Source organism: Apis mellifera, linkage group LG9, assembly GCF_003254395.2.
Source record: "Apis mellifera strain DH4 linkage group LG9, Amel_HAv3.1, whole genome shotgun sequence".
Classification (NCBI taxonomy): Eukaryota; Metazoa; Arthropoda; class Insecta; order Hymenoptera; family Apidae; genus Apis; species Apis mellifera.
The window spans coordinates 7,685,024-7,700,082 of record NC_037646.1 but is presented as its reverse complement, the minus strand read 5'-3'; the positions used below and the strand labels follow the sequence as shown (position 1 = coordinate 7,700,082).

Genomic DNA, 15,059 nt, shown 5'->3' with positions numbered 1-15,059 from the left:
TTTGTATAAATTCTTTTTCTCTTCTTAAATAACTCAAAGCGTTTTACGCTATAATAGAGAAATCTGAGAGCTTTCATATATTAAAACTTTAACACTTACTCTAAAAAAAATCTCGATCAATAGATAAAAAAAGAGATCGAGTTGGAACGATTAAAATTTTTGAACAACCTACAGTTCGTAATTGTAAATGAATAATAACAAGTCCATGGCCTAATTTGTTACATTTAAGACTAGAAAAAGTCCTCCATGGAGAGCATTTAAGATGATAATGCAAGGCCCAAACGAGCAAATGCCATTTCCTTTCGTAATCGAGTAATTTCCCAATAAACATCGTGAACTATAACAATAATTAAATTTATACAATTATAACAATAATTAAATATTATATAAAAGGGAAACTAAAATAACCAATATTTACCTGAGCTTTTAACAAGGCCGCGCTCAATATAGCGTAAATAATTCAAAAAATCGCAGACCGCTATGATCTACAATATTATTATTTTGTTTAATATCTAATATTTTACAGTTGATTATTAACGGCAAATATATATAATATAAATAAATAATATAAATATAAATTATTTACGGAATTATTTAGACTTACTCGATTGCGACAGATTTGTGATATGCTATACCACTGATTTTCTTGATCCCCAAGTCTCATTCGATAATAACATTGACGTGGTGCTTCAAGTAATACACATTTTCTAAAAAATGAAAAAAGAAGAAGAGATATTTATGTTATAATAATAAAAAAAATAATATATCAATATTAAAACACATTAAATTACTTTGGAAAAGTGAATTTAGTTTTATCGCTGATGGCTTCGATAAAAATGATGCCATCAAGAACAGCTTGTCTAACTTTTGTACCCAATTCTTTGTTAGGAAAATCAAGACAAAGATCGATATCTTCTTTAAAAATTCTGCCAACGAAAGGATCACCTTTGTCTACACATGGATTGGCTTTCCATTTAAGAAACTCTGTATGTATTCTAGGATCAACTTCAAGACCAAAATCTTTGCATTCTTTGTCTTTTTCTTTTTCTGAATCTTTCTTCCAATCTCTTTCTAGTGTTTCTCGATCTGATGGTAAAGATGGTCTTTGTTCTTTTAGAGGAGAATCTGGTGGAGAACTCTCTCGACCATATTTTAAATTGAAATGTGATGGTGATCTAAATAGAAAAATATTTAAAATTTAATTTAAATACCAATTCCATTTATTGATAATCTTAACATTTAAGAAGATATAATTAAAAAATGTTTAATATAATATTTATAATAATTGTAAATTTTTGTAAATATTTTTACCTTCTATGTTTTCTTGCAAAAATGCTTCCTTGCTGATTATCTTCATTGTTAGGACGACTTTTCGTATCAATTTGCGGGTGTAAATGAAAGTTTGGTTTAGCCGGCGTCGAAGTTAATACCAATGTTTTTAAAGCTGCCACTTCAGCAGCTAAAACTTCAGCTTTCATACGACTTTCTTCCAATAGACGTTCTGCGGTAGCTTGACGAATATTTGCTTCTCGCACCATATTATGTGCCTCCTATTTATATACAAAATTTTCGTTAAATTTTTCTTTACTTCTTTTTATATAATATATTAACAAATGTCATTTATGAAATTTACTTGAAAAAGGCTGGCAGTGAGTTCCTCCAATTCAATTTCAACATCTTGCTTAATTCTTGAAAGTCTTGTAACTTCTTCATCTTTCAATTTTAACTCCTCATGTGCTCTTTTAAGTTCATCTTGTAATTTTGCTACAGCATGTTCTTTTACTTCAGCTATAGCTCTACCCCATTGTAGAGTAGTTGGTGAGGGCGGTTCTTTTTCTTGAGAGTTCTGGAAATATTGATATTATTATTGTATAATATAATATAATTTAATAATTAATAATATAACATATTGAATTATGAGAATTTACTTGAGATTCCTTTGTACATAATAATATTTTTGAGGAATTATTGCAATAATTGAGTTTTGTTGAATCATTAATAGAATCTTTGTGGTTTATTATTTCAGCATCTTCTTCATCAAATGTGATAGATAATGGCTTGATACAATGATTTTGATTTTCATATAATTTATGTTCATTCTTGTTTAATCTTGCCAAAGTATCACAGGAGTTTGTAAGTTTTCTTTCTTCCATCGTTGGTGAATTTCAATATCGCAATAGAACATTGTGGAGTTTTCTAATATACGTAAATACAGAAGTAGTCTTGGTTGAACTGGAACTTAAAAAGATTAATTAGTAAAGTAAAAGAAATATTATTTAATCTAAAAAATAAATTATTTTAAGACCAACATTTTTAAAAATATAATTTCCTAAAATATTTTTGTAAGTAGACAAATGATTAAGATAAATACAGGTATGTTACACAATAGTATACATATATTGATTTGTAAGTTTAAAAAAAGAAATAGTGCTATATAAATCACGTTGCTATATTAAAATAAAATTTAATTGTTAACTTTTTCTTTAAATAAATCTATTTTAATTTAATAAAAATTTTTGCAAAAGAAAAATGCATGATATATTTTACTAATTTTGTAAAAAATTGAAATAAAGAAGATAATAAATTCTTATTAATGTTTTCTATTATCATGTTTTATATATATATCAAAAATATAAATATTTTAATTATAACTCTGTTGTATATCTTTCATACTTTCTTTAATACTAGAGTACTCTATTTTAGCAATTAAAAGTATGGCGAAAATAATTTCGTTCGTCAAACGTCTTTTTATTTACATAAACAAATTATTATAATACATACAATTATTATAATACAAATTTTATTAATTTTATTTCAATACATAGCAATTAAGTAATATTAATAAAATTCATTGATAAAAAACGAATTCGCGCTTATCGATCCAAAGTTGCTGTGATTCTAAGCTTAGCAGCATCCTATAACTTACCCATAAACCTTCCTTTACGCAACTCTCCTGCCATTAGTGGATCTGACGAAAATCATCAAATAATATCAGAGAGAAAAGCGGAACGACATAGGATTTTTTCCGCAATATGTCAACTTTGTGTCAACGTATGAAATGAAAGAATACCCATCACCCTTTCATGACCCGCAACACGGTCCGACTGAAGACTTGAAGTGTCACATAGTCACATAGACAAGAAGAATGAACTTTCAAGCGCCACAGGTTACCCACTGCTAAATGCTCGTACTACCTCGTACCAGCTCGTACTTGTGCTCCGTAGATTATGAAGTCATTGAAGTTCACGCACATCTTGAATTAGGCGATGAATTATGAAAGCGAACACCGATGCATATATACATATATGTATATATATATATATATATATATATATATATATATATATTGAATTGAACTACGTTACGATTCACATGAATTTACTCGTTGCCGCCTTTTTAATGTAATTAACATTAAAATGATTTCATCAATTGTGCTCAATGTCGTATTACTTAATCTTTAATTATTTTCTCACGGTTAATTTTGAATTATTTCAATAATATAATTATCGATGACTTCATAGATACTTCAGAATTTTTTAAATATTATAGATGAATTTTTTAAATATTTCAGATAAAAATTTTGAGTTGTGACACTTACTTTTTTTAGCGATCAATGGTAATTTTGACGTCTAGTAACTTGACAATTTTGTATCGTTTCTTCATCAATGGCACTTTATACTCTTTTCTTTACCGTTATGAGGCGTCTGCTGCCGTGTGATACTAATATTTTCGTGCATGCCTTTATGCCTACGTCTCAGTTGATATTCCTCTTTGTGTTTGTGTGATAGTATATTTCTATATATGAAGTTCGAATTCGGATATAATGAATAAATTGTGAATCACTTATTTTTCAATAATTTATATTAATTAATAATGGATATCGATAGTAAGTATCATTTTACTTTAATGTTTTTTAAAAATTATTTTTCTGTGCTTTAATATTTATGAATGGTAAATATAATATTCATGAAATGATAAATATAAATATAATATTAAAATTGAAATATTTTAAAAAGAATTTGTATATACATATATATATATATATATATATATATATATATATATATATATATATATATATATATACATATATATATACATGTATATATATATAATTAATATAAATAATAATATATATAATAAATATATAATTTTTTTATATGTAATTAAGTATGTTTTATATATGTGAATCTTGATTTAATAATAGGGTTAATTAAAAAAAAGAAACGAGTCAAGCGTGATGGTAACCTTCAACAATTGGCTGAAATTGTTAAAGAGCTTGGTGATGTATATTTTGAAAATAGCAAGTATGAAGAAGCTTTACAGGAGTATATACAACAATTGGAAATCTGTAATATATTAGGAGATAAATTAAATATAGCAATAGCTCATAGAATGATTGGAGAGATTCATGTAAATATTGGTACATATGAAGAAGCATTAAATCATCAAAATCTTTACTTGGGTTTGTATTTAAAATATTTATTATAAATAAAAAATATTTTCAAAATATTTATGTTAATAGAAATTTATATTGTTAGAAAATTATATAGTTATAAAAAGTTTTTTTGTTAGATAGAAGGAGCCAAGGATATTAAAAATTTATTAGAAGAACAAAGAGCTTATGCAACATTAGGTAGAACATATTTTTGTTGGGCTGAAAGTTTGCCTGAAAAATCCGAAAAAAAAATTGATATTCTCACAAATGCAAGAAAAGTATACATGAAGAGCATACGTCTCTGCAATGAGTTATATTTTTTTTATTTTTTTTGTTAATTTAATATTAAATATATATAAGCAAATTACAAATAATATATATTTATATTTTATTTAGATTGGGAAAAACTGATATTGAATTGAAAGAATTAATTACAATGAGGGCACGATTGTTGTTAAATTTGGGTTTGGTATTACAAGCTGAAAAAAATCATCAAGAAGCTGTGGATTTAATGGAAAAAGCTGCATTATTATGCGAAACACATAATTTGCGAGAAGATTTCCATAGAACGCAAATTGCTCTTGCAGGAATTCGCGAACGAAGTCATGATTACGAGTTGGCGTTAAAACATTTTGAAAATGCAAGTGAAATTGATAATTCAATTTTAAAAGCAGAAGCACGATTTTTTCAAGCCGAATTACTTTTAAAAATAGAAAAATGGTCCGAAGCACGAAAAATATTGGTGTCTCTTTATGTTACGGATAATTTACCACAAGATTTTAAAAATCAAATAGAAAAATGTCTTAGGATAGGTATTTTGGACTTTAAATATGAATTTTTTAATAAATTTTTTAATAAATTATGAAAACTAAGATTATAATGTTAAAAAATAATTTGTTTATAGTTGCAACATTACAAACAAGTGAAGAAGCTTTATGTACAGAAGAAAATACGAATAATAAGTTGAAATTATATGAAACATTAGGAGATGCAGCAGTAGCTGTACAGTGTTTTGAAAAAGCGATCAAATATTATAGAAAAATGCTCGTGTGCGCAGAAGAGATTAAAAGTGATCGTAGAGGAGCAGCTTTATTAAGTTTAGCACAAACTCTAAAAGATGTTAAACAATATAACGAAGCATTGGATTTTGCTCATAGAGAATTAGAATTATGCACAGATCCACGTGAAATATGTAGATCTGCTTTATTTTTAGCAGATCTATTGATAATTGTTAAAGCAAATGATGAAAAAGTCCAAGAAGTTTATAATTTAGCCTTGAAAAATGCAAAAGCTTGTAATGATGTTTCTTTAGAAGCTAGTGTTTTAAAAGAACATTTAAATTATTTAAATAATTCTAATAAAACAGAAGAAATAGAAGCACTTAAAGTAAAATTAGATATGTTAGAGAAATTAAGTAACAATATAGATAGTGAAAGCGAATCAGAAGAAAATCATATCGGCGAAGATATTTGTTTAGAAAATTTGTCTGATGTTGAAGCAGAATTGAGAGTTAAAGAAAATATAAAAAATAAAAAACGGACCAGAAAAAAATCAATTACAATAAAAAGAAATGAAAAAGGAGAAACACAACTTCACGTGGCTTGTATTAATGGTAATATTGAAATTGTAGAAAAATTATTAGAATCTGGTCATTTAACAAATGTTAGAGATCATTTTGGTTGGACTCCTCTTCATGAAGCTGCTAATCATGGTCATGTAGAAATTGCTAAATTATTATTGAAATATGGTGCAGATGTAAATGATCCTGGAAGTTTAATGTGTCAGGGTGTTACTCCTCTTCATGATGCAGCTTCTTGTGGAAATTTTACCATGATGAAGCTTCTAATTGAACATGGAGCAAATGTAATTCTTAAGACAAATGAAGACGATACTGTATTAGATTGTTTAGAACAATGGAAAGATCGCGTTGATTTTTTATCTCCTGAAGATCAAAGGGATTATGATGAAATACATAAAATATTATCTGCTATGATACCGATAAGCGTAAAAAAAATTTCGAAACGTATTCATGAATCTTCATATAATTCAAGAACTCATATCATAAATAAAGATGTAATTATAGAAAAAATTTCTGCAGGTGAAGATTATAAAAGAACTATAGCTAGTTTGAAACATAGAATTGATCCAATTGGAACATCTTTGTCATCTGTGAAAAAAAATATGAATCCTCTTTTAAATAGTGAAGAGGTCCTTTTAGATAATTGGTTAGAAGATGATATGAATGAAAGTGTTAGTAACAGAAGATACTCTGATGAAAATTTTTCTTCGATAATGAAAAGAAAATCAAGTAATGAAGACATCAATGATGAACAAAATTTAAAACGATCAAAAATAAATGATCTCATAGTAAAAGATAATGAATATAATATGATACAAGAAGATAGTAATGATTATGATATTGAAACAATACAAAACTTTAGTGAAAATAAAATTCAAAAGAAAAATCAGCAAATATCTTTGTTATCAATTGGATTTACTAAAAATTCTACTTCTCATAGTTCTTCATCTGTAATTCCAACTAGCACAGGATTTGAATTAGGAGAAATTGACACTATGAAATCAGTTATTTTAAATATCTCTGTGGATGGAAAAGTATTTAAAATACAAGTAGAATTTTCAAATACAATCAGACCATTAATAGAAAAAATTGTAACTGATATTGAAACTAAATTTTATAATGATAGTGGATGTAAAGTAAAGTTAGAATTAAAAACTATGAATGGTATTGTAATTAATTGCAATAACGTGTTCACGATATTAAATGAAGGAGATATTGTTAAAAATTTGATATGCGAAATAATTCATTTAGAAATTCCTTCTATTATTGAACGATATAAAACGATATGTAAAAATTTTAATATAGGTAAGTAATCTTTAAATAATACATTTGTAATTTTCATATTAATTATCTTCAATATTTTTAGATATTCGAGAATGTATATCAAAATGTTTGAAATCATGCGAAAACACGTTCATTTTACGCTTAAAACAAGAAAATATTAAAAAGGAGGAACTTATATCTTTATTAAAAACTTTAGAATATCAAAAGAATATTCAAATATTAGATTTATCTGGTAGTGAACTACATGAAATCGGAAAAATTCTGAATGATTGCATTTTAAGATTGTCAAATCTGCAAGAATTATGTCTTCAAGGATGTGATATAGATTCTAAATGTTTAAGTAAATTAGAAAAATTACCTTTAAAACTTAAGTTTTTAGATCTTAGTTATAATCCACTTGGGCCATGTAATCAAGAAATCTTGTGCAAACTTTTTACTCCTTTGACGCAGCTTCGGACATTAAATTTACGATATTGTCAATTGAATAATTTTCAATTTCTTTCAAACAACTTTAGTTTAGCGAATTTAGATATTTCTTGGAATAGTATCAATAAAGATAAATTCTATACTACTTTACAAAGGCAATTGCTTAATTTAAATTTATCGAACACTATTTCTAACGAATTCAATGTGGTAAAAAATATTTTTAATGAAACAAATAATTCATTTATAAATTTAGAATCTTTAGAACTTACTTTTTGCGAATTATTAGATATTGATATTAAAAATATATTATCGCGTGTATCAAATCTTTCGAAATTAGTGCTCAGAGGAAATAAAAAAATAGGAGTACAATCTTTGAATTTACTTTTAAAACATACACCAACATTAAGACATATCGATATTAGTGGATGCGAAAATATTGTTAATTTTCCTAATTCCGAAATATTTATTGAAAAACCTGAAATTTGTACATTAATTGCAAGTATGGATTCAAATGTATGTGATTGTTGGCTTCAGTTATGGCGAGGAAAAGGTGTTATGAAAAAACTGCCACATAATCTTATTATTTTTAAACCCATAGTAGAAATAGAAAATTGAATTTTTATTTGCTATATTTATAATTTTAATAAATTACAAATTATTCACTTTAAAATATTTTTTATATTTATATCATTATTTTTGATTGATAATAATTTAAAAAGTACTATATTTTTATATAAATCATCGGTTTTAAATTTATTTTTGTCGATTAAATTTATTTTAATTAAATATATTTTTCATTATTATATATATATATATATTTAAATCAATAAATTATATATATGTTTAATAAATATATATATTATTTAAATCTAAATAAATATTTTTTAAATTATTCATTTATTATACATTCAAAGAATCGAAAAAGCATCGATGTGAATGGAAACTTCATCGGTCGAATGCAATATATATATGAATACTGAAGTATATATGATATATGTATATATATATATATAGATATATAAACGCTCTTTTAATTGTTTATAACCTTAAAATTAATGTTCAATCAAATTAAGTAAAAGATATAAAATGTATATAATTAAATAATAAATGAGTATTTAAATAATATGTTTAAAAATTTTTCTTAAATAGGAAACAATCTACTAAAACAATAATACAAATAAATATTTATAACAGATAATAACGTTTCGTTTTTTGATGAATAATATTAATATTGTAATAATGTAAGTGTAACAATAATTCCAATTGTAAAAATTAAAATTATAATAAATAATTATTGCATATGTTTTGTAAATTATATATATATTAATATATTTCTTTCAGAAATTAGTTTAACAAAGAATATAAGATAATATAAGATTGATAATTAATGATAATTAAATGTGAAAAAGATGTTTGTATATTTGAGTAAAAAAATAGCAATACCAAATAATTTTCGATTAAATTGTATAGCATGGAATCAAAGAGAAGGTTATATAGCTGTAGGTGGAGAAGATGGTCTTCTAAAAGTACTTAGAGTAGATTCCAATGTCAGTGGTTCTAACAGTGGTGTAAAGTCTAGAAATTTAACAGCTGCAAGTAATTTAAGTATGAATCAAACTTTGGAAGGTCACAATGGACATGTACAAGTAATTACATGGAATGAACAACATCAGAAATTAACTTCAAGTGATCAGAATGGTGTAATCATAGTTTGGATGCTATATAAAGGTTCTTGGTATGACGAAATGATAAACAATTGCAATAAATCAATAGTTAAAGGGATGGCATGGAGTTTAGATGGGTTAAAAATATGTATAGTTTATGAAGATGGAGCAGTTATTGTAGGTTCAGTTGATGGCAATAGAATTTGGGGAAAAGAATTAAAAAATATAGCTCTTGCTGCTGTACAATGGTCTCCAGATGGAAAATTATTATTATTTGGTATAAAAAATGGAGAAGTTCATCTTTTTGACAATCAAGGTGTATTTTTAACAAAATTAAATATGTTACCACTTAATAGTGGTCAAATTCAAACAATAGTTTCTTTGCAATGGTATGATGGAAGAAATGGTTATATTGGTTTAGATTCTCCTACTTTAGCTGTTTGTTACAGAAATGGCAAAATACAACTCATGAAAGATACAAATGATGATAATCCAATTGTAATAGAAACTGGTATGACAGCAGCATGGTGTTGTTGGAATAGTTATGGATCCATATTAGCTGTAACTGGTATGATACCATTATTAGGTAATGGAGAAGCAAAAGACATTAATGTTATTCAATTTTATACTCCATTTGGTAAACATATGAGAACTTTAAAAATACCTGGTAGAGAAGTCACATGTTGTGCATGGGAAGGAGGATCCCTTAGAGTAGCTTTATCAGTTGACTCTCATATTTATTTTGCAAATATTCGTTTAGATTATAAGTGGACTTACTTCAGTAACACTGTTGTATATACGAATGAAAAGATCACTAAGGATGGCATTTGCATTATATTCTGGAATACAACAAATAATACTTATTGTACTAAGAATGTAAGAGCATTGATTTCTATAGCTTCATATGGAGATCATTGTGTTTTAGCGGTAAAAAATGATCTTGCTCAAGGATCAGAGCAATTTACACTTTTAGTATGCAATACAATTGCCACTCCAATAGATACGAAATATTTAGATCTGGAGCCATTATGGGTGACAATGACCAACAATGTGATTATCACGGCATCCAAGAACAATTTTTTAGTTTGGAGTTATCGTACTCCTCGTAATTCCATGTTACATGCAGGAAGAATTAGAAGAGACAAAATTTATCATATTGATGAAACTCCAACTGGAGTGACAGAAGTCATTCAAGATTTAGATAAAGACAGATCCTTTGAAGCATCTATTAATACTAAAGCTACTATGGATCCAATTTGTTGTTTGTGTGCAACTGATAAGATTTTATTGATAGGTAGAGAATCAGGAATGATTCAAAGATATTCTTTATCTCAAATAACTCTTACAAATAGATACAATACATCTTGTAAGCTTTATAAGATTGCAATCAATTGTGATTCGTCACGGGCAGCTATTATGGATTTGAGCGGCGTTTTGACTATGTTAGATTTAGAGACTGATTCTAGAAAAAATATTATTTCGAAGGATGAAGAATCAGACAATGAAATAAACAAGTTTGAAAGAAAAGATGTATGGGCCATGTGTTGGGCACAAGATAATCCCACTTTATTAGCAATTATAGAAAAAACTAGAATGTATGTTTTAAGAGAATTCGATCCTGAAGAGCCAATATCTTGTTCTGGATATATCTGCTCATTTAAAGATTTAGAAATACGTTGCGTTTTATTGGATGATCTCATGCAAAATCCGGAAGATACAAAAAATGAATTAATAGTAGATTTAGAAGTAAAATCCTTAAGGGATACTAGAGAATTGTTGATGAAAGTAGGATTAAAAGAAGCCAACAATTTCATTCAGGACAATCCACATCCACGATTGTGGCGCTTATTAGCTGAATCAGCTTTACAAAAATTAGATTTGGAGACTGCTGAAAATGCAATGGTTCGTTGCACAGATTATTTGGGAATACAATTCATTAAACGTTTGCAGAACGTGCATAACGATCAATTGAAAAAAGCTGAAGTGGCTGCTTTTCTTAGCAATTATGATGAAGCAGAAAAGTTATATTTAGATATGGATAGACGAGATCTTGCTATTTCATTGCGTCAAAAATTAGGAGATTATTTTCGAGTTGTACAATTAATGAAAATGGGTATCGGCGGATCTGATAAACAAATGGAATATGCTTACAATAAAATTGGCGAATATTATACTGAAATACAGAATTGGGAAGGTGCAAAAGAATATTATGAGAAAACTAGGAATTTGGAAAAACTTATAGAATGTTATTATAAATTAGAAGATTTTGCTCAATTAGCAGGAATAGTACAACAGCTACCAGATAAAAGTCCTCTTTTAAAAACAGTAGCAAGAATGTTAGGTTCTGTAGGTATGTGTTCCCAGGCAGTAGCAGCATATATAAAATATGGAGATGTGAAATTAGCTGTGGATACGTGTGTCCGTTTAAACCATTGGGACCAGGCAGTTGAATTAGCAAAAACATATAAAATGGCTCAAATAGATGAATTATTGAATAAATATGCCAATCATCTTTTGTCTAATGGTAAGAGATTGCAAGCCATAGAATTATACAAGAAAGCAAATCATAACTTAGAAGCAGCGAAGCTATTATTTAAATTAGCAGAGGAGCAAGCAAAAACTAGAATGAATCCATTACGTGTAAAAAAGATTTATATTTTAGCAGCTTTGTTAATCGAGGATCATATCAATAATACTCCAGCTATTAAAGGCGGCCGAAGCAACGTTGTGATGGGATTAACAGAGAATAACGAAGATAGTCAGGTGATAGAAAATGCTTGGAAAGGTGCAGAGGCCTATCATTTTCTTTTATTAGCCAATAGACAGATATATTTAGGAAATTTCGACGCAGCCATGAAAACAGCTCTGAGATTAAGGGAATACGAAGAGATTTTACAACCTGAAGATATTTATTGTTTACTTGCTCTATCAAGTGCAGTTAATCATGCTTTTGCAGTTTGCTCCAAGGCGTTCGTTAAATTAGAATCACTAGAAAGTATATCAGAGACGACCAGAGAAGAATACGAGGATTTGGCTGTGGAAATTTTTACTAAACATAGTCCTCAAGATGTTCGTAATTCTAAAGCAGAATGTACGAATTGCGAAAGTCTAGTGCCTGATTGGTGTGTCGCTTGTCCTAATTGCATGACCAGATTTCCTCCTTGCATCATGTCTGGAAAACCATTGATGGATTTAAGCAATGCATGGATTTGTACCGTTTGCAGACATCACGTTGCTACAGAACGAGATGTGGTTAATATTAATGCTTGTCCCTTATGTCATAGTACAGTTACATATATGTAATGAAAGCTTGCATTAAGAATGCATTAAGTATGCATTACCAAACAAATATTTTATGTTTGCGCTTTTAACAAATATGCTAGTGAACTTTAGACTTGCGTTGAATATATTTTTTTTATAGTTATGTACTATATATTGCTAAAAGAATTGATTCTAATTCTTTTTATTACTTAAATAATCGACAATTTCTTCATTATGTGTATATAGAATTCGTATAGCATATTATATAGCAATGCTTATTTAAATTAATAATATAAATAATAGAGCAAATATATGATATTTTTATTTTAGAATATATTATTTAAAGACATGCGAGTTGATGACAATTATTGTGATTAAAAAATAGAATAATTTTTGATCTCATCTATAAAATTATATTTGTATTTCCTTTTTTAGGAATTAATTCTAATTTAATTAATTTTAATTTAAATTATTGCATTTTTTCATTTCAAATGTATTTTTTATATACTATTATTAAGAATAATTATTTGTGCAATTTAATTGTACAATTATATTTAGTTTGTAATATTGTAATTCCGTCCAATAATTGAAATATTAATAACGTCCATTATTGTAATAATATTTATTAATATTAGTAGCATGTATTATCATCCATATTAAAAATTTTATGGAATTCTTTAAACATATTTTTTGATGAATATTTTTCCCAGATTATAATTTATATAGATTTAATTCATATAAAAAATTTAAATAAATTTTTCAGTTTGCGCATGGCAACTGATTTGGCGCGTAAATACTATATTACAAAATTTCAATCTCCTTTTGAATTTATCGCGCATGCGCGCACCACTGTCGGCACGCGTTCCTTCCACGAGTCGGTCAGTGCGCGTCGAACGAGGAGGAAGGAGGTATCGTATCGGCTTGTCGTCCTTCTTTCACGAATATTTTCGGTATTTCTTTCGAATTATAATTTTTTAATTACCGAAATCATCGTGGCGCTATCCGCCTCGAATTGTCTAACGTGCTTGTCAAGCCGAGTCACGATTACGAAGTCATTTATTCGCGAATGTACAAACGTGAGTGTCATATCCCGCGTATTTGTCGCGTCAGTTCGTGAGTGTATCGCGAGTGTTCGCCACGGGAATAATTATGAGTGCTATGCTACCGATATTATGTGTTATCCTGACCCTTAGCGTCACAACGACTACGGTGCGCGCCGGATTGAAATGTGACGCTGTCAGATCGTACTTCGAGTCGCAAGGTTTTCCGGCCACTGACATTCCCAAGGAGGCGATTTCATGTGAGTTTTTATTCGAATTTTTTCCGTTTAATACCACGAATTTCAATTTCGAATGAAATGAATATGGTTCATTTCGAACTGACAATAATTTTTAAAGATGGCGCGAGTGTAGGAAATTTGAAAATTGCGACGTAATTTAAAAGTTCACAATGGTAATGTTTGATATTATATAATTTTTGAATATTATTAAGATAAAACAATTTATTTTTGAATATTATTAATAAAACAAATAAAAATAAAATTGTTTTAATTTTTTTATATTTATTTTGAATAGAATCATATTCGATAAATCTTTTAATTTAATTTCGTTTTTTTATATTATTTATATTATAATTATTTTATCGTTCGAATTTCGTGTATACTATAGACAGTTTTAAAAATAAATTTTAAAAATAAAATTCTACTTGAATTTATGATATTTACGTTCAATGAAATTTCTTAAAAGAATAAGAAAAAAAAAATACAGCATAGGGATAAAAAACAAGTAATAAAATTTGAAGTTTAGAATTAGAATAAACATACTCATAATTTATAATTATCTATAATTTATTCGATGGTATTTCATTAAAATGATTCGTAAAGTACACGTTCAACGAAATATTTATAGTTGATGAATTATGAATTGCGTTTCTTTGCGAAGGGGAATTTTCACATCTTGAAATTGGATGTAAGCATTGTACAAACGTTTCATTTTGTTTAGACGTATGCTTTTAAATGTTTGTAAAAAATTTTAAGATATATTATAATATAATTCAAAAATTTTACGTTTTATCCTACGTAAGTTAGCTAATGGATAAGAGTATTCACACCTATATAACTAAATACATTGGTTTATCACCCGGATATATATACATATATACTTTATACGAGTACAAAGAACCTGTCTGACTTTATCGGTGGGTGCAATCAAATACATCCAGCTTCAAAAGTATATTTACTTGTGCCGAATAGATAATAAGGAATCGTATATTCCGTTAGTGTGATTAAATGATATATAATTTTTAAAATGGTGAAAGGGGAATAGATATATATATATTTTTAAATTAAATTAATATTTTAACTAGAAAGACATAATGTATAAATGCATACAATTGTATATAATTGTTA

The 15,059-nt window shown here is 27.2% G+C and overlaps 4 protein-coding genes across 8 annotated transcripts in view; 3 read left to right on the top strand and 1 right to left on the bottom strand.

Moving 5' to 3' along the window:
- Window positions 1–29: 29 nt before the first annotated feature.
- On the bottom strand, window positions 30–3,739 carry LOC409085 (guanine nucleotide exchange factor for Rab-3A). 3 transcript variants are annotated; one of them, XM_016914141.2, is made up of 9 exons: window positions 3,599–3,739; window positions 2,927–3,253; window positions 1,929–2,238; window positions 1,634–1,846; window positions 1,312–1,550; window positions 792–1,175; window positions 605–707; window positions 419–485; window positions 30–337 (listed from the first exon to the last, which is right to left on the bottom strand). In XM_016914141.2, exons 3-9 carry the CDS (start codon window positions 2,151–2,153, stop codon window positions 258–260), a joined length of 1,311 nt encoding a protein of 436 aa, XP_016769630.2. In that variant the 5' UTR covers window positions 2,154–2,238; window positions 2,927–3,253; window positions 3,599–3,739; the 3' UTR covers window positions 30–257. The 3 variants fall into 3 exon arrangements, with proteins under 3 accessions (XP_016769630.2, XP_026298509.1, XP_026298510.1); XM_026442724.1 differs by having other exon boundaries at window positions 1,929–2,232; XM_026442725.1 differs by lacking the exon at window positions 2,927–3,253 and having other exon boundaries at window positions 3,599–3,732.
- A 4-nt stretch (window positions 3,740–3,743) lies between these two features.
- Window positions 3,744–8,354, top strand: LOC724663 (tonsoku-like protein). Of its 2 annotated transcripts, XM_026442722.1 has the most exons (6): window positions 3,744–3,886; window positions 4,208–4,465; window positions 4,580–4,748; window positions 4,835–5,250; window positions 5,343–7,322; window positions 7,384–8,354. In XM_026442722.1, the coding sequence occupies exons 1-6, from the start codon at window positions 3,874–3,876 to the stop codon at window positions 8,340–8,342; spliced, it is 3,795 nt and encodes a 1,264-aa protein (XP_026298507.1). In that variant the 5' UTR covers window positions 3,744–3,873; the 3' UTR covers window positions 8,343–8,354. The 2 variants fall into 2 exon arrangements, with proteins under 2 accessions (XP_026298507.1, XP_026298508.1); XM_026442723.1 differs by lacking the exon at window positions 3,744–3,886 and having other exon boundaries at window positions 4,229–4,465; window positions 4,576–4,716.
- A 733-nt stretch (window positions 8,355–9,087) lies between these two features.
- On the top strand, window positions 9,088–12,955 carry LOC411338 (WD repeat-containing protein 35). Its single transcript, XM_394812.6, has one exon. The coding sequence runs from the start codon at window positions 9,137–9,139 to the stop codon at window positions 12,692–12,694; it is 3,558 nt and encodes a 1,185-aa protein (XP_394812.3). The 5' UTR covers window positions 9,088–9,136; the 3' UTR covers window positions 12,695–12,955.
- Window positions 12,956–13,397: 442 nt separating this feature from the next.
- Window positions 13,398–15,059, top strand: part of LOC552340 (glypican-4) — a 98,636-nt gene continuing 96,974 nt past the window's right edge. The window contains exon 1 of one of the 2 annotated variants that reach the window (XM_016914154.2): window positions 13,398–13,952. In XM_016914154.2, coding sequence (XP_016769643.2) covers window positions 13,802–13,952 — 151 coding nt within the window. In that variant the 5' untranslated portion in view covers window positions 13,398–13,801. The remainder of the gene's footprint in view (window positions 13,953–15,059) is intronic. The other variant, XM_026442747.1, reaches the window with a different exon arrangement.

Bases quoted from the DNA above. Each gene is read 5' to 3' on its own strand.
- LOC409085 (XM_016914141.2), bottom strand. From the start codon at position 2,153: ATGGAAGAAAGAAAACTTACAAACTCCTGTGATACTTTGGCAAGATTA. The intron at 1,551-1,633 runs GTAAATTTCATA...GTATATAAATAG, and splicing joins TCACTGCCAGCCTTTTTCAA to GAGGCACATAATATGGTGCG. The intron at 1,176-1,311 runs GTAAAAATATTT...TTTTCTATTTAG, and splicing joins TTTGCAAGAAAACATAGAAG to ATCACCATCACATTTCAATT.
- LOC724663 (XM_026442722.1), top strand. The intron at 4,466-4,579 runs GTTTGTATTTAA...TTTGTTAGATAG, and splicing joins TCATCAAAATCTTTACTTGG to AAGGAGCCAAGGATATTAAA. The intron at 7,323-7,383 runs GTAAGTAATCTT...CAATATTTTTAG, and splicing joins ATGTAAAAATTTTAATATAG to ATATTCGAGAATGTATATCA.
- LOC411338 (XM_394812.6), top strand. From the start codon at position 9,137: ATGTTTGTATATTTGAGTAAAAAAATAGCAATACCAAATAATTTTCGA.